At 44.8% G+C, this 18920-nt stretch overlaps 1 protein-coding gene across 6 annotated transcripts in view; it reads left to right on the top strand.

The window, feature by feature from the left end:
- The first annotated feature begins 1612 nt into the window (after positions 1–1612).
- Auts2 (activator of transcription and developmental regulator AUTS2) overlaps positions 1613–18920 on the top strand; it is a 1097294-nt gene continuing 1079986 nt past the window's right edge. For all 6 annotated transcript variants that reach the window (XM_029477062.2, XM_085837231.1, XM_085837234.1 and 3 more), the window contains exon 1: positions 1613–2091. In XM_029477062.2, coding sequence (XP_029332922.1) covers positions 1783–2091 — 309 coding nt within the window. In that variant the 5' untranslated portion in view covers positions 1613–1782. The remainder of the gene's footprint in view (positions 2092–18920) is intronic.

Raw genomic sequence — 18920 nt, 5'->3', positions numbered from 1 at the left:
GCCCCGGGGTGCCGGGGGTTTTGGGGAGGGGGAGAGAGAACGAGGCGTGAGAGATTCTCGGGAGCCCTCGAAGGGGGAAAAGGGGGCGGCCCTCGGGAGCGCGCCGAGTGAGGCGTGAGGGGAGGGGGTAGCTCTCGGGAGCGCGTGCCGAGCCAGGAGGGCGGTCCTCGGGAGCGCGCGCAGAGCGAGGCGCGAAGAGGGCGGTCTTCCAGAGCGCTCGCCGGTGAGCGAGCTCGAGCGCGCGTGCGAGAGGGGGGGAGAGAGAGAGAGGGAGAGGGAGACGGCAAGCGGGCGGGCGCGGGGCTGGGCCGAGGCGGGCGGCGGCGGTGGGCCGGCCGGAGGGGGAGGAGCGGGCGCTGTGTGAGCGAGGCGGGCGGAGGATGAGGCCGTGCCCGGGCTCTGGCTGCAGCCGCCCGGGGACACGCCGTGCACCCTCGGGCTCCGGGCTCCGGCGGCGGCGGCTGAGGCAGCGTTAGCTGAGAGCGAGCGAGCGAGCGGCATCTCGCAGCGCTTCTTCCTCAGGCGGGGCGACGCGGCGAAGAAGAAGAAAAAGAAGAAGAAGAAGGAGAAGAAGACGAAGAAGAAGAAGAAGAAGAGGCGGCGGCGGCACCACACCGGTGTATCTCGGGTTGGAGACTGCTCTTCGCTTTCCTCGTTGACTGACTCACCCCCTCCCCCTTTATAATTTTATCTTAATTTTTTTTTTTTTTTGAGGAAGGGTGACCTCTGGAACTGGGGGTGGGAGAAGATCTACAATTTGTGTGTGTGCGTGCGTGCATGTGTATGTGAGGAGGGGGTCGGTGGCACGCGCCAGGCTTTGCAATTCTTCTCTTCTTTCATCTTTTTCTCCTCCTCCCCCCCCTCGAAGACCGAAAAAAAAAAATCCCACAACTGCTTCAGCGTCCTCCTCCTTCCCTTCCTCCTTTCCTCGGGCAACCTCTGTCTCCGCTTGTGATTGCGTGGTTATGCTCCCCTCTCTGGGGGGTCTCGCCCCTCTCAGCTCGCTCTCCAGCCCTGGCTTCCCTTGGATGCATTTCTTAAAAAAAAGACTGGGAGCCCGGGAGTGAGTTTTTCTGCGAGACGAGTGTGTGAGAGAGGCGGAGGTGTGGGGTGTTTTCCTGCACGAGGGGGCGGGTGAAGTTCATTGCCACCCACCCCTCACTTCACCGTGACCTTTTCGGACCTCGGGCTTTTTTTTTTTTTTAATTTTTTTTGGGGGGGTCTCTAGAGAAAGCGAGAAGCAAGGCGATTTCAGTGGTGGGGAGAGAGCATGGCCGCGGGGAGGGCTTCCCCAGTCTCTTGATCAAAGCATTCCGCTATTCTGATTTATTGCCTGCTTGGTGAGTTATTTTTTTCCCCCTTTCCTCTGTAAAGGAGACCTGTGTGTTCAGCCATTACTTTGCTCGGCGCTGTTCTCAGGCATCTCCGACCCTCGGTGCAGAGGGGAGCCCCACACTTCGCCCTCTCGCTTCCCCGTCCCTCCCTCCCCGTCTCCCCGCCCCTTCCCCCTTTTTTCTTTCTCTTTTCCCCCTGCCCTCCCTTCTTGTTCTTCTTCGGATTCTTTTTTTTTTTTTTTTTTTTTTTTTTTTATTTCTCCCAGTCGCTTTCTCCCCCGCGCCCTTCCTCGCGGCGGGAGGGAAAAGCCCGTGCAGGAGGAAGGGGGGCTCGGTGTCAATTTTTTTTCCTTCTTGGGGTGTGTGTGTGTGTGTGTGTGGCCGCGGCCCGAGCCTGTGGCGCGCGGGTAGGTGAACAGGGAAGATCCCCGGCGCGGTTAAAAGAACCATGGATGGCCCGACGCGGGGACATGGACTCCGGAAAAAGCGGAGGTCTCGATCACAGCGAGACCGGGAGAGACGCTCCCGGGCCGGGTTAGGAACTGGTGCGGCGGGTGGTATAGGAGCCGGCCGGACCCGGGCTCCCTCGCTGGCTTCATCGTCGGGCTCCGACAAGGAAGACAATGGAAAGCCCCCATCCTCCGCCCCGTCCCGGCCCAGACCCCCGCGGAGGAAGCGCAGAGAGTCCACCTCAGCCGAAGAGGACATCATTGATGGATTTGCCATGACCAGCTTTGTTACTTTTGAAGCGCTGGAGGTAAGGGGGGGACCCCCTTTTCTGTTCCCCCCATGGTTTCCTTTTATGCATGACACCCCCCCACACTCGGCTGCACCCCGGTTTTCTTGCCTCCCCCGCCGCACTCGAAGCTCTCTGTCTCGGCCGAGGTCTTATTGTTGGGTGTGGGGTTGTATGTAGGGGGAGCTGGGGGCAGATAGGCAGCAAGGAGGGAATCGCTAAGCGGTATGCCTGGTCTGGTCTTCTACTGGTTTCGTTCTTGTCCAGCTTGCCTTTCCCTTGCGCCCCCTTCCTGCACCCCCACCTCCCTCCACAGCAGATGGGTGGAAAGAAAGGGGTTCAGGCATCACAACAATGCGCCCCCCTTCTCCACGGATGGTTCTACCCCCACTCCTTTCCTTCTCTTCTCCCTCCCCAATCATGGCTTCTTGGCTGGTGGAAGTCTTTGCTTGGGTTTGGGGCGCCTGTGGACTGTTCTCCGTGTGCTTTCTACAGAGCCATATGTTCCCATGCATGTGTGTGTGTGTGTGTGTGTGTGTGTGTGTGTGTGTGTGTTTTAGTCTGTCTAGTATATGCTTTTTCTGGATGTCCTGGGGATCAGAGGCTGCTAGGGTTTTGTGGCTTTTCTATACTCCCCCCTCCCCTTTTTTGGTGAAGCTGGGGAAGGGGGCGTTTTCTCCTTGTTGGGAGAAAGGAGGGAGGAGGGGAGAAGAGGAAAGGATGGAATATCTTTCTATATTCTGCATGGGGCTATATTGCAGAAAGGGTTAATGACAATATTATCCACACACATACATTTGCCTGTGGGTTGTGTTGGTGTGTGTGTGTGTGTGTGTGTGTGTGTACATGAGCAATTTAGTTGAAGGACAGAAGAAGGTACACCAGGGAGGGCTGGTATGAGGCAAGATAAAATCCTAGCTGGCTGCTGAAGGGCTTGTCACCAGTTGTCCCTCTTTTCCTTTTTTGTATGTGCCCCCCACCCCAAGTGATTGGCTTTGTGTATGTGTTTGTGTGTCTGTCTTTATTCCTTAGGCACCTGCAGGCAGCCTTGGTTTTTCAAATGCATATTTTCCTGCCTGCTAAGAGGCTCCTGGTGTTTGTGTGTGTGTGTGTGTGTGTGTGTGTGTTTGTTGGATGGAAGGAGCTGGAGGGAGACAGTCCAGGGGTCACAGAAAAGTATCTTTGCCTGGGAAGATTTGCTTTGGTGCTGGGATTGGTCATTGGTGTGTATACATTTAACTGCTTTCTTTCCTCCTCTTCCTCCCTTTCCCCACCCTCAACACACACAGCCACACATACACAGGAGGTTCCGAGGGTCTCCTGAGTTGATACAGCACAAAACCAAAATATGGTTGGTTTGTAGCCTTTCATGGCACCTGACATAATGGTGTGGAAAAACTTTTCCCTTCCCTTCCCTTTATTTATTTATTTATTTATTTATCTTTGCTGATATTGTGGTATTGTTTCAGGGGTGCCAAGTACATAATGGTGTGGAAAAACTTTTCCCTTCCCTTCCCTTCCCTTTATTTATTTATTTATTTATTTATTTATTTATTTATCTTTGCTGATATTGTGGTATTGTTTCAGGGGTGCCAAGTCGAGCTTTGTTAATGAGAGCATAAGCCTCATGTGCACTGACTGTGCAGGTTTACGTTGTGGGTTCTAGACCTGTGTTTGGATGTCAAGTTTAAGTGTTTTTAAAAAGGCAGTCTTCCTGTCTGTCAGACTTGTTCATTTCTGTAAAGTGCTTTGGTTGGGGGTGGTGGTGGTGGCCGGTGGCTGGTAGCTACTGGTTGGGGAGGAAGGAAGGGAGGCTGGCGATCCTGGCCTTGGTGATGACCAGAGATTTTGATGCTAGTATTTGGCTTAAACATCCGTTTTAGAGTTGGTGCTCTGAGCGCCAAGTGTTGAGTGTCACCAGTCAGGATGCTTATAACTGTGTTTTTGAACTTTGCAGTGGTGGATGGGTACTGCAGTGTGACCTCTTTCTTGCTTTAAAATGGGCATTGGAGTGGCATCATGTCTCCTAAGAGAGAATGCTGCCTGGGCTTTGGCTCAGCATGGCTGCCTATGGTTGGTGAAGGAAAGACTTGAAAAATCTGCTTACAAGTGATTCTGCGCTCTGGGTAGTTGCCATGCCCTGCTGGGTGGCCCCACTTAGTCAGCAAGAGGGGGCATCTAGGTCTTCTCAGGTGGAGATGGAAGAAAATTTTGCACTTGTTTTGCTAGAAAATGTTCTTGGTCTAGTCTTGTTTTAAGCCTTAAAATTTATAATTTTTAAAGACAACTGAGTTCAAGATGTACCTTGAATACCATACCTCTCTCTGTGATGCAACTTACTTCTACGCTACTTTTCTAGATTTAAAACCTGAGGATGATTTGGTTAGCTGAATGCTATGATACTTCTATGTCCACCACGATATCACATATGTAATGGTGCATTGGTATAAAGGGTATAATTAAAAAAATTTTTTTGTATGAGAAAGTACATGGAACAGTAGGGTAAACTCCAATGCACCCAACACCCCCAGAGTCAACAACTTACAATTCCTATGTTGCTCCTTCTGTAGTTCATTGAGCTCTCTCTCATCTTTCAGACCTGCTCTGATGACACCTGTAAATATTTCTGCATTAACCTCTCAAGTATATATAAATGATTCAGATGCCTTTAGAAATCCCCACAGTACCAGTATCTCTCCTCAGTAAATTAACAGTTCACTAGTATTACATATTCTGTCGAGTCATGTTTTTAGAAAGTTCAGATTTTGTAGAAAACCTGTTAAAACCATGTATTGGAAGATAAAAATAATTATGTTTACCTTTTTGTGTGTGTGTGTGTGTGGTGGTGGTGGGGGTAGTGGTGGTGAGGGAAATGTATATATATTGGCTGTTAACACACTGTGTCCATGTTGGATGGTCTGAACCTAAGCTTGCAGTGACAGTTAGAGTCTCTGATGTTCACTGCACTAAATTTGAAAGATTTACTGAACCGTCACCAAGAAATGTGAAGGCTTAGGTGGAGCAGGCAATTCAACTCTGAACTTGGATAAAAGTGTGTGTTGAGAACATGTGTATGGCTCTTACCCTCTTACACTCTTCTCTCTCTTTTGCCTCTTGCCCCCTTGCTCCCCCTCTGTTCCCCATTCCCTCCCCACAACTCCACATGGCCATGGCCGGCCCCTGCTTCTCTACTCTCTCCTTCTCTCTGCCTTTTTCTGCCTCTCCGACTGCCTCTCTGACTGACTTTCTTAACTCCCCTCCCCATTCCTTGAATAAACTCTATTCTATACTTAAAAAAAAAAGAATATGTATGTTAAGAATTACCACAGATACCAAGAGTTACCCTAAATCCATGCTTGTGCTTGTAAATGAAAATAACTTTTACCATGAATCATCAAGAAGCCATAGGTATTGGCTTGGACAGTTAGGCTTACAAATTACACCAGTTTAGAGCCATTTCTGGCAGACTTAGGGATCACATACTTAGGTCATGAATAGACAAACTGACTCTAAGATTTTGTCCTTAGAGACTTTGTGGTGGCTGCGACTTCCTTCCTTCCTTCCTTCCTTCCTTCCTTCCTTCCTTCCTTCCTTCCTTCCTTCCTTCCTTCCTTCCTTCCTTCCTTCCCTCCCTCCCTCCCTCCCTCCCTCCCTCCCTCCCTCCTCCCTCCCTCTCTCCAGAAGCTCCTAAGTGATAATGGAATATTTTGATATAAATACTTCCAGGCCAGCTTTGGTTTTACAGATACTAGGCTAAAGGTAATAAGCACAATGGCAGCCTGCAATCTTATGCTTATTCTTTACAATCGTTAGATTTTTTTTTTATATAAGAAGATGGGACGCTCAGAGGGCAGTTTGGCATCTCCCACATGTTATAAGCAGTGAAACTGGCTGAGGTAGTTGCATATTCTGCGGGGACACTTGTCTTGAGTAATTGTGCCCTGAAGTTCAAGTATGTGATTACAAAGAGTCTCATGATAGAAGATAAGAGGGTAGGTGAGGAGGCTAAAGTTGAACTGTGTGTTCTCATTACACAGTTGAGAAGCAGAAGTGCCATTTAGAAACAGTAGTTCGTGTTTGGGTTATTCTTTGGATGTTAGGATGAGGGCAAGTCGTTCTAAATCGTTGCTTGTTTTAGTTTTTTGGGAGGGTAGTGGGCAGGGTGGTGTTACGTTGCACAGGCTAGACCTGCACATTCACTAAAACTCTGCTCCAGCCTCCAGAGTGCTGGGCTTATGGGCACATGCTATCCCACTTGGCATAAACCCAAACAAAGTGGCTTCTAGCATTCAGAGTATAAATGGGAATTTTGATACTCTGGTACCAACAGGATGTACTTACTGGTATGTCAGCTGAGGTGCTTTTCAGCATTCTTTGGGTTTCTATTAGGAAGCCAGGAGTAGTATCCTGGCTGAAAATTTGACTTTGCAAATCAGTTATTTTTTCCTACTCTTCTTCTTTTGTAACTTGGATGTTTCTTTTTGTACAGCTGACCACAGGGAAAGAAAGATGACACTGGTAGACTTGCTAGATAAGTTTGTAGTTTTCTGGGGGAAAAAAGGGGGGGAAGACTGATTTCTGTGTGTAGAGGATCAAATACAGGCTTTCCCATGACCATTGCTGCCTAGTTCTGCTTCAGGATCAGTGGTCTATTAAGACTTTTATACAGAATCTGACACTTTTCTTTCTTAGGTCTAGTAGGTGCTAGTCATTTAGTTTTGAGAGTTCACTTTGTAAGTTTATGATGTGCCTCCTGCCACTCAGCAGACATGCATGCAGTGCTTAATACATACTAGCCACTAGGAGTTGAGGAGCCTAAAACGTTCATAACGTCTGGAAAGATGCAATATCGTTGGTAAGTTAAATCTAATACCTATAGAATGATTTTGAAACAGATACTTGATCATATTAACTTAAGTAGACTTTTAGAGAGGAGAGAGTGAGATAAGGTTTTGGGTGGCTCTGTGCGTTTTGAGACATGGTCTCATGCTCTGTAGGCTGGGTTCGAACTTACTGTGTAATGGAGGATGGCCATGAACTTGTGATCTTCCTCCCTCCACCTTCTGAGTGCTGGGAAAATAGGTGTCGACCTCATCTTCTATTTTGGCTGTGCGGAGGCTCTGTGTATGTGCTAAGAAAGCAGTCTATTAACTGAATTACATCCTCAGCCCTTGAGAAGTCCTTCTGGAAAAGATGGGCCCTAGAAGGATGTAGTGATAGGTGGATACGATAGTAGTGAAAAATGGGAGAGCTTTCTGAAGAAATGATGAAGGCACCACAGGAAGAAGTCCAAGAAGACACTGGGCGATTAAGACTAGGGGCCGAGAAGTCTGGTAGGAAAGAGTACAGTATAATCACAGTTCTTAGGAGACCGGGAGACCCACCAGCCAGACTTGGCCTTTCTGAGTCGTTGTATTGAGCCACCTGGGGACGTCACCTTCTTAAAGCATTCTTTTCCTCAGTCCTCTGTAAGTGGAAAGATTGAGATGAAGTTATAGCGAATGTTCTCAGGCTGAAAGGGGACATAGCTTTGTCCAGGTTCCTCAGATTGTGTTTTGGAGTGCAGCAGAATGATCAGTTCTCAAGTACATTTTAGAATGACTCGTTCTGCCAGGATTAAAAGTCTTTATTATGTGAATGTGAATTTGGATTATCAGAGGAGGAAATGGAGTGCACCTTATCTCCTCAATCTCTCTGGCCACAGAATATTTAAATTCTCAGCATTGTATCCATAAGTCATTAGGGAATATGGGTTAAGGTGTCAAAGAACCCATTCCAGATCTTGGACTTTGATGATCTCGGAGAGTCAGGGGATTAGGCTGACAGAAGAGTGTAGAAGCTCAGTTTCGGAGGCTGGTGTACGGGAGGCTGCTGCAGGAATGGCACGTGAGGTCTGTGATGATATTAATAGAGAGATGTCCACTTATTTTTCTGCCTCGTGTCAACTGTTTTCCTGATTTTTTTTTTCCTTACCTCACCAGGAGGTGAGTGTTGGTGACCCCTTTTCACTAATAGCTCTTTCTCAGTGTGACAGCTGCTGCTCGATTCTGATGCCACCCAGTTGCCCTCCAGCCAATGCTTTTATCTTCCCTCGGACCCTTCTGGTTTTATGTATTACTGCTTTTTAGCAACCTGGAAAAGAAGGTTGGGATGAGAGGGGAATTTGACATTGGTGTTAAAACAGAGGTTTCTGGTTAGCTGGCTCTTGGCTTGCAGCACACGGCATGGTAATTCACAGAGGGTCAGAGCATTTCCAATGCTGTTACAGAGCTAGGGAAAGGCACGGATCCGAGTCTCTCTCCATGACTGTTTTTCTTTCTGTCTTGCAAAGTTTGCCTGTGAGATTGCTGAAGGAGGTCAGGTCCCGTCATTGCAGTTCTGAGAAGTGTGCATAACTCCAGGTTCTGAGGACGTTCTGAGTGACCGGAGCAGGGGGAAGAGTGTGGGTCGCTTGTGTGCATGAACTCAAGCCCTTTACCATACTCACCGGACTTCCGTGTTTTACTCTGTGAAGCGAGGATTAGTCGGAGGAGTGAGGGGAATTTGCAGGCCTTGGGAGGAGGCTTCCCTGTAGCTCTTGCTAGCTGTGGAGATTAACTGCTTTAGCTATGTTGGGTAAGATACAATGAGTCAGATGATATAAAGAAGTGGTTGGTTCTGAGAGAGGTGTTCCATTAACACTTATTTGGAAAAAGGGTAATACATTTTTTTTTTTTTTTATGGGCGTGTAACTCAATGGTAAAGCACTTGCCTAGCGTGTGCAAGGCTCTGGGTTCAGTCTTCCAGCACTACTCTGAACTTCAAAACAAAAACAAACCCAAAGTAATTTATTGTGATAGAGATTCTGGGACACTTGTATATAAAGCTATTTTTTAAGATACTGTCAAAAATAAATGGTGATTATTTAGTTTGAGAGATTGTTAAGACTAGAAAGTCATTAAGCACAGAAAACAACTGTTGGGATTATTGTGGAATAATATAGGTCTCGATGATGAGATGGTTGATGGAAGACGTTTGTGTGTGTGTGTGTGTGTGTGTGTGCGCGCGTGCACATGTGTGCGCGAGCACAAGTACTGATAAGAAGTGCGTGTGCAGTGGTGCTGAGAGTGGATTTCAGTCATTTTACCCCATTCTGAATAGGTGTATATTTACGATACACTAAATGTAGTTTCACTTCGTCGAAGTGCAGAGGCAGCATCTCTTTAACACTTCCCCTGCACTCCAGGGTTGGGATTACACCCCATATGCTGTAGATTTAGGAAAACCACCTGGTAAAAGGATAGCAATATCTTATTTGATGACAGTCTGAAAAATCAAAGTAGATTCAAAACTCTTTTGAAAATGGAAAAGAAGACTGCAGTAGTTAGTTAAGCAACCATCAAGAGCGGAGAAGCTACAGCCACGTTGGGATATGCCGTTAGCCAGAGAAGCTACAACCACGTTGCGATGTGCTGTTAACTAGGGCAGAAGTACTTCTGATACATGATATCGAGCTGTCCCATGAATGTAGGTCTCCTGTTAGTTCACCTGCTTCAGCTAGAAGTGTGTGTGTGTTGGGGGGGGGGACTTAGATTTTAAGAGAGAGTCTCTAAGATGTGTCATCTTTCCCCTTCTGGTGTGAGCTATGTCTTCACATTCTCTGTCTCCCATGCAGAACAAGGAGTAGTATCTTGCGTTTTCATGTCTTGGTATCAGTCAGGGACACAAAGAATAGATAGGTCACTCTGTCTCTCTGTCTCTCTGTCTCTGTCTCTGTCTCTCTGTCTCTTTTGGTAGCTGCAGGCGAGAATGAGTAGTTTCATACCATCTGACAGCTTTTGCTTACTTAGGAAGGGACTATGTTAGTGCAAGCTTCTATGTCTGTCCTGTTTGAGCCTCCAGTTCCATGTATTTTTAAGGGGACCTGGACCTTGAACTCATATGAAATGCTTATTTCTTTCACCCACTCAATTCAGGGTCCGGATACATTGTGCGCTACCTCCCTGCTCCTTACCTCCCTGCTTTTAGCTTTCTTCCCCTCACTGAAAGAGTTACCACAAGTAGGAATGCACATAACAAAATGAAAAGTATTTGGGAAGTTGGGACAGAAATGTGAAAACTTTAGCGTTCCCAAGTTTTCATTATTTGAACCCTGATGATCTAAAGTACTCTGGTATGAACTCTGGGATAGAGCACTCTTGTGCTCTTTTATGATCTCTTGGTTCATAGCTAAACAGTAGTTAGAGTTTACCCAGACTAATTGATGCTAAATATGTACATATATTTGTTTAATACTTTACTGTCATTTTGGATTGTTGGTGTACCTCATAGTGGTTTATGCTCTTGGTATTAGAACCAGCTACAACCTGGATGTTGTAAAATGAGAGCCATAGAGGAAAAGGGGAAAGTTTATAGTGTACATGAGTGACAGTAATGGCTAGTAAGGGTGAGGATTAAGTTGCATCAGAAGAGCTTTTAAAAGTCCTTTAGAGTAGCTACTAACTGGACCACTGCCTACAAACACACTGTGACCCTTGGTTGTGTGGGTGAGATTTGATACTTCCAACTACAGCTAAATTTTGAATCCTAAAATAAACCATTGCCATGGTCAAGTTGTAGTGGTAAGCGAGAAATGTCATTTTCCTTGTTGTCCCTACACTTAACCTTTTCAGTTGCAAAGCAACCCTTACGTTAAGTATTTGTAGTTTCTGCTGGCTGTGATATTTTAGAATTTAAAGAAATTAAGAGACCCATTCATTGTCCAGTACTGCAGCTATCCCTCAGTTGTTATACTGAAATAATGATTATTCTTCCTTTCTCTCTCCTTCCTCCTCTTTTCCCTCCATCCTTCTTTTTTCCTCCTTCTCCCTCCCTTCCTCCCTTCTTCCCCTGGAGATGAATTATATGGATATGTGGCTCTGGCAAGTCTATAATTCATTATGTAGAGCTTATTGACCTCGAACTCATAGACTCTGCATATCAGGTGCTGGGATCAGAGGTGTGTGACATCATCCTTGTAGTCTTTTCTTCTTTGTTTTTACTTCTGATGTCTGTTCATTTGCACCCCTGCCCCATTGGCTAAAAGTAGCTAATGAAGCATCCTTTAGTGTGCCATTTAGCATAGTTAAAAACTAAAGGGAAATACAAGAAAATAAAGATGCAAAGACAATAGCTTGTCATTAGAATATTACTTGCTTTTCAGTTACATGATAGCAATGACAGTGACTTCCACTTAGTTTTTTGATGCAGTTGACAGCCATCACGAAGGTCTTCAACTGAACTAAGAAATCCTCCAGTACATTTTAAGTGAAAGTAAGCCTTCTCTGGGGCAAAAGAGGGAGACAAGAATTTGGTAATTCTGCGTGTAGATTCTTTACTTCTTGTTACCGTGTTCTCTTAGTTTACTTGAGAATATTAGTTTTAAGATTAACTCGAGGAATTCAGTCGTTAGGAGGGATTTTCCTTAAATTCAGAACTGAACTTCTCCTAAGTAGTCGCCAGCCATTTCACTCCACATCTGGAGGCTCTGCTTTTGAAGCCACCATCTTGGTGTTCTTTGCACAGATGTTGTCCCTAGTGGCGAGTTCTTTTCTGCCCCTCATTTTGCAAATGACTAATGGTCTGTTCCAGATCATCCTGGGGGCCAGAGGTCCCAACAGTACCCAATGAAAGTAGGGGACTCTTTTCCCTTAGTGCTGGGGAGTACAAGGATTGAGGGTTACGGAAGAAAGTTCTGTTAAATCACCCCCCGCCCCCAGCCTTGGAATTTCTTTGTAGTCTCTGATGACCTTGAACTCCTGATCCTCTTACACCTACTGAGTTCATGGAGTTACTGGTTTGCACCACCAGCCCTAGTTTTTATACACTGTTGGAGATTGAACCCAGGGCTGTGTGTGTGCTAGGTAAACTCTCCACCAGCGGAGATCCATCTGTAGCCCAGAAGGAAGGTTTTAAAAACCAAAATAAGAGGAACACCCATACAAAGTTCCTATTTTTTCCTAATAATGTTCTGTTGGTTATTTAATACCAAGAACCTTTAAAAACATTCATCCTCATCCCACATGTTCCCCAAGTAGTACACTACCTTCAAATTCATTACTCCTTCCTACAGGTGTATGGTTTTAAAATCCCCTTTCCCACCCTTCTGTCATGAATGTATTGGCTTCTCATTCTTGCATGTCCAGTGGAAAGATAGTTACCTGGATATAAGAGATTATTGTGACCTACTTAACATTTTTAAATTTTTTGAGTGGGGATTAAGTTATTTTCTTCAGAATGGTAACCTGGGGAAATTTAGAGCAATTTTCATCAATACCGATAGCAGAATATATGCAACAGAGGAACTTTGGCCTGTATTTGAGATGAATGAATATTCAAACTTCCTTCTGAAGGACTCAAAATACAAGATTCACATAATTGTGTTGGCTAAGGCATTTGTCTGTTTATTGCTGAATGAGGAAATTTGTCATGCATGTATGTTTGTAACCATTCATATAATGGAAAGAAGTTTTTCGTGGGATTGTAATAACATATCAAGATGGATGTAATTAAAACAGAAGCAGATTGACACCCTGAATTAAATGCAAACCAGAATCCAGGATACCTGTGCTTTGCGCCTTTCGTATTTGCTGCAGGGGCAGTCAGCCAGATATGCAAATAAAAAGACATTGATGAATCTCTCTGGGTGTGTATGTGGTTGCAGAGAGCCCAACTATTTTATTAATCTTTTACCAACCATTGTTTAGATTTGCAGCAATGATGGAATGTATTAATTTGGCAGACCAAATAGGCTAGGACCAGAAAGTAGGAAATAATCAGAGGAAGACATGATTGATAGGTTGTCCCATAAATAACACATGCGACTGACAAAGGGGCTGAGTAATCTTTAGATCTGTGCTTAATGTCATTAATGGAGCTGTTAAACCAGGATGTTTGAGTTTGAACTTCAATCAGAGAGGCCTTGCCTCCCATTTAAAATGTAGACCTATCTCTGGGTATGCTCCCCGGGCTGATCTGTTGACAAAGTTGGTATAAATCGAATTTTTGTAAATTGGATCAGATGTCGGGGGAATCTTGCTGTGAAAAACGAGTCCTTTTTACCAAGCATAGTACTCCTCTCTGCAGGGAAGCTGGGATTTTGGTAGTCATGTGTTCTAGTTTTATTTCTGTTGCTGTGATGAAATACCCTGTCCAAAAACAACTTAGGGGACTGGAGAGATGGCTCAGCCGTTAAAGGCTAGGCTCGAAACCAAAATGTCAAAGAGCAGCTTAGAGGAGGAAAGGATTTACTTAGCTTACAATTCCAGGTTGCAGTCTATCATCACTTGGAGTCACAGTGGCATGAGTTTCAGAGAGCCAGTCATTCCACGTTGACAACCAAGCAGGGAGAAACAGTTGCATGTGTGCTACATGCTTGCTGTTACTCAGCTAGCTTTCTTTACTCTCTCTATGTAGGACTCCTAGCCTAGGGAATGCTGTCACCTACATTCTTCCTACAGTCCACCCAGATGTAGATAAATTTTCAGTCCAGGAAACGGGAGGCAAGTGTTATTCTTAGCTGATTCTAGCCTGTGGCAAGTTAGTTGATTGTTGAAAACGAACTGTGAGGAGCTGAAGAGATTGCTCAGTGGTTAAGAGCGATTACTGCTCTTGAAAGAGCCAGAGTTCAGTCCCCAGTACTTGTTGTACAGCGTAGAAGGGCTGCAGCTGCAGTTCTGTGATCCCTGACATACCCAGACACATAGACCCAGCTAAAATTAATAAAAAGGAATCTTAAAAGAACAAACGACAAAATAACTAGCCATCAAGTCCTGCTTGGTGGGCATGGCTTTCTGTGCTTCATATCTCCCATCTTCTTGTGTTCCCTGGAAGGAAATGACTGTGAGAATTTCATGTTTCTCACCTTACTTAGTCTTGGTACTTCCGGCATTAATTGATGGTGATTGGACTAAGCTCTTGTCTTTCAGATCTCAGAACTTGGTTTTCAGGTGCACACTGAGGAGGGCTTGTGGCTATGAATATGGAATATGATTTCCATATCTGCTCCATTGGGGAGTCCAGGCATGTCATAACCACTTCAGAGTCAGGATTGTACAGAGACACCCTACCTGTAATTTTTCTATATGACAGTTCAGTTTTAAAATTGTAAGGGTGCCAAAAGCAGGGCTGTATTGTTATTAGGAAAGCCGAGGACATCTGTTACATCTTGTTAAACAGGGGAGGAAAATGCTCTAATCAAAACGTCTAATTATGCCCTCTCAACTGAAAGAAATATCCTTTACTGAACTTTTGGGATCAGTCTAGATGGAAGAAACTGGCCTCTAGAAGAACGGGGATCTAAATTTACTTTATTAAGAAAAATTACCCTTAACTGAAGTGACTTAAGGGTTTCATTTTATCAATTTGCTTTTACCCTGTGTGTCAAAAAAGGTATTTTCAGAAATTGTCTACACTAGCATGAAGCTCTTGTTTTTCTTTTCCCTCTCTCTCCCAAAGCACAGGAGGCCCCCAGAGGGAGTTTTTATTTCCAGATGTGAGCCTCAGAGGATGTGTGGTAGCTGAGAGCTACCTGGGGGAGGGAGCAAATGATAATTGCAGGTGAGAGGCAAGGGGATAATTCAGCCAGAGCCCTGGGAGGTGAGATTTCACACCTGGGTGTTGAAACCTGCTCAGTCAGACAGTTGGTTGTTTAATTTAAAAACGTTTCATTAGTCTAACACTGAGATGGTCCAGATTGTTCTAGGTGACCTCCTGTGCAAGGAAAACAGTGGTTTTAAAATAGAGCCGTTTACCGTGTTCCCATGTTTGAAAGTTGTCTTACGTAATATCTCAAGAGTATCAAGATACATCTCCTTTGACCATTAGTTAGATAATTTAAATTTTGTGTACATTTGTGTGTGTGTCCATTAGTCCCCTTGTTTGAATGTGCATACAGAGGTTAAGAGGACAAATTTCAGAAGTGATTTCTTTCTTTCCACCCTGTGCATCCTAGGGATGGAATTCAGGTCATCGAGCTTGACAGTGAGTGCTTTTGCCTCTGCTTCTCCTCTTTTGATCTGTATGTCAAACTGTGATTAATCTAACTGAACCATTGCCTGCGTTCAGAATCACAGATGTTCAACAACAGCAACAACAACAGCAACAACAGCAGCAGCAGCAGCAGTATTATTTTTAGGGGCACTATATTCCTGATAGTTTGAAGATTGGGACATGGATTAAGTCAGAGAGTCAGTTCATTTATTTAGCTTTGGTAACCTTTATTTCACCTTTTTGAAATGCTGTTCTCATGGATTGAGATCTTGGGCCCTAGTCTAACGGAGTCTTTGAAGTGTTAACTATGACAAGACACGCTCTGTGTTTCCTTTGGGAGCCAGTGGGAGGGTTCAAGGGGTACTGACTCTTTTCCCTCGGACTGTTCTGTATGCTGTAATGGCTTACTGAGTATCACACTGGAGTTAGTACTGGGACCTTGGAAAAGAGAGAGCCAGCATTTTCTCCCTTTATTTTTAATGTACTGTTTCATTTCTCTGTGTTCTCTGATTTCAGCCCCTGCACTCTCCCTCCATATATCCTTTAAGAGATATTTTAAAGCTCTTAAAATGGTTGCTTTCTCTAGTCGGTAATCTATGTTTAGGCATTCAGACAACCCTTATTATTGCTGACCTATTTCTTAAGATAAAACAAAACAAAACAAAAAATAGAACAAAAACTCTGAGAAGACATGTTTGAAAAAGGCACTTGTGTAGGGCTTGCTCCAGGCCAGGCTTGGTGCTTCCAGTGAATTTGGTGTGCCTCAGAAGGGTGCTGTGAACAAAGGAGCAGTCTGCTCTTGCAGTTGATGCAACTAAAGCTTGGAGAGAGAGGTTGTCAGCTCATCTGAGACCAAAAACTGCAGCAGCTTAGGGCAGATGTGAAGGCTTAGGCTTCTCACTCTTTTACACTTCCTTTAAAAATACGGACTCATTTTCCGAGCGCCTCAAATGGGTCTCTGGGAGAGACCACATTTGGTTCTCTTGCTGTTGATGAAAGGCATCCTGGTTATAAAGGATTTTCTATTTATAGTAATAGGATCCACGGCTGAGCAAGAACCATATCTAATTGTTCCAGAAAGTTGTTTTCTTTCTGTCTTCTTGTCTGTCTTCCTTACCACTCTCACCCCCCCCCCCCCCACCTCCTGAGCTAATGATGGAATCCAGGGCCTGTTGTATGCTAGGAAAACCCTGGGTCACTGAGTATCCCCTATTTTCCTTTTAAACCCTGAAGCTTATGGATGTAGCTCACTTGAGTACTGAGTACTTGGCGGGCATGCAGAAGGCCCGGGCTTGGATGCACATACATTGTGAAGTACTGGGATATCCTTAACTACATAGCAAGTTCAAGACCAGCAGTGGGTACATGAAATTCTGTGTTAGACTGCTTCACATAGTTTGCCTGTAGTCTAGTTGGTGGTGCTATTCCCTCTCTGTCTAGTTCAGTGTTTTGTGTGCATTAAAATCTGGCCTTATCTTAAAAACAAAACAAAACAAAAAACAAACAAACAAAAGAACCATTAGCAGGTAGATATTAAGTCTTCCCAAGAGCAAGAGGTCAGGTTCTTGAGACTGAAGCTGCGGGCGTGACTAAACCATTGTCTGTTCTTTGTCACTGACTTCCTACAACCCTCTTTAACAGACCTGTAAGATTGGAGAAGGAACTGGTCCTAGGTTCCTTTGCATATAAACTTATTTTACTAACAGATGCCTGTGTTATTTTGTCTGCTCTTAAAGTACTGTAGGAAGTGGCACTTACTTCTCTTGGGAAGATAGTCCACAATAAAAGAGATCTTATTACTGGTGCTAGGTTTTATTTTATTTTATTTTATTTATTTATTTTTAAACTGCAGGCATCCCATTCTTCCCTCATGAAAGACCATCCTAAATAGCTCCTTGCTTTTCTTGATATCTATTTCTGGAAGATACCTGGTGACAGAGTCCATTATTTCCTTGCCATTGTTTCCTTTCATTATTCTGAGCACATTTTCAAATTGTTCTCTCTCCACCCAGTTGAGGCTTGTTTATACTACAAAGGGTATGCTAATGACTCTGCCTGTTAGATTGATTCTTATGGAAATCCCAACTGCATTTAAAGTACAGTGTATTACCAAGCGTCCCTTTCCTCAGCTCCCCTGGGCTAGGGTGCGCTTCCACCTAGGATTAAAGGGTTCACACCTGGCTAAGGACCATCAGGTTGGGGACAGGTAGAGTTGAAAGACATCTTTGCCTCATTCATTATTCTCAAGGGGGCCTGAATTTTCAGAAGAGTATTTCTCTTTGATAAGAAGAAGCTGTTTCTTCCGCCATGTTCCCAGACGGGCTGTCTTACCTACTCTTTGCTGCTACCTCAGTAAGCAGTTATCTTTTCTCATCTCTAAAAATGGGAAAACAGTGGAATTACTTCTTTAGACATTGTAATTGCAGGGGATACCTAAGCTAACCCATGCCTTCTGAAATTTAAGCACTGTCAAAATCTGGTATACTAGGAGCCACACCTTTAGGTCCAGGGTTTAAAGATGATTTCATATCCTTTGATTTTATGTATGTGCAAACCACAAATTCTGTCTTACCGCTACAGTCTGACTCGGATTTAAAACTGAATTCCTTTGCTTCTCTTTGCCCTGCTTAGTTAGACTCTGGGGGATGTGTCCAATTAAGGAGACTGTGAGGATGGCCAGCAGAGATGGGTTTCACTCTCTCAGGGTAGTGGATATTCTTTGATTATAGATGAACACTGTGTAACATTATGTAGATTCCCACATCTGCCACCCATATTTCAGATGCACGTTTATTTCATTTAGTATGTTGTACCTGGGATTAGGAACAGAGAGAAATATGTACACTTGTCCTGATTGGAAATTATGTTGTTGAAACACAGTCCATATGGCCATTGTAAAATGGTTACTACTGCATATAATTGCTTCCCTAACGACGTGCTTTGTCGTTACCTCCATTTTCCAAGAAGTGCCCCCATAGCATGCCGACAGCAGCGGCAGCAGCATCAGAAAACATGACATGCAAAAACACTCAGTCGTCGTCTTTACTCTGTCTGAGGATTAGATTACAGTGCCAGAGGATAGGTCACCATGCTTTGTACCCATGGCTCTTGTTTGGATCAGCTTAGTGCTAGACTGGGTCACATATTCATAAAGGTAGGTCCTGTTCACTTTTTATCCTGAGTGTATTTTTATAGCTTTGCTTCAGTTACAAGCAGGGTGGTGCCTCAGGAGTGGTCTCCCCCTCCCCAATACCCCCAGTTGTTCATGTCTTGTGTTTTCCTGAATGTGAGCACAAAGCAGGCCAGTCAACACTGGCCAAATGAAATGATTTCATTTGGGGTCAAATTAGATGAGAGTCGAAGGAGAAAGGGAGGGGCCAGAGAGGGAGGGAGAAAAGACACAGAGATAGACAGACAGACAGATACACACACACACACACACACACACACACACACACACACACACACGTGGGGCGTGGCGAAGACCAAATATTAAATTGAGGGAAGACCATGAGATATCCTCCATATGTTGGGATTTCTATCATCCATGTGTAGTGCTTGGGTCCACATGGGTCTGAACTTCTTTCTTATTAAGAGGAGTGAGTGAGAGATGAGGAGTTGGGGTGTGTGTGTGGAGAGGATCACCACATGCAGGGGTCAGAGTACAACCTTCTTGTCATTCTTCACCTTCCACCTTCCTTGAGACCCTGTTTTTTTTTTTTTTTTCTGCTATGTAAGCCAGGGTAGGTGGCCTGTGAACTTCTGGAATTGTCCCATCTCTGGCTTCCATCTCCTGGTAGTAATTGGTGCTGGGATTATAGACACTTGCACTGTGTGTACAC

The sequence above is a fragment of the Mus caroli genome, unplaced genomic scaffold (genome assembly GCF_978045245.1).
Source record: "Mus caroli unplaced genomic scaffold, Mus_caroli_1 scaffold_4, whole genome shotgun sequence".
Taxonomy (NCBI): domain Eukaryota; kingdom Metazoa; phylum Chordata; class Mammalia; order Rodentia; family Muridae; genus Mus; species Mus caroli.
Note: the sequence above shows the minus strand (reverse complement) of the source record. Positions and strands in the feature narration are given on the sequence as shown.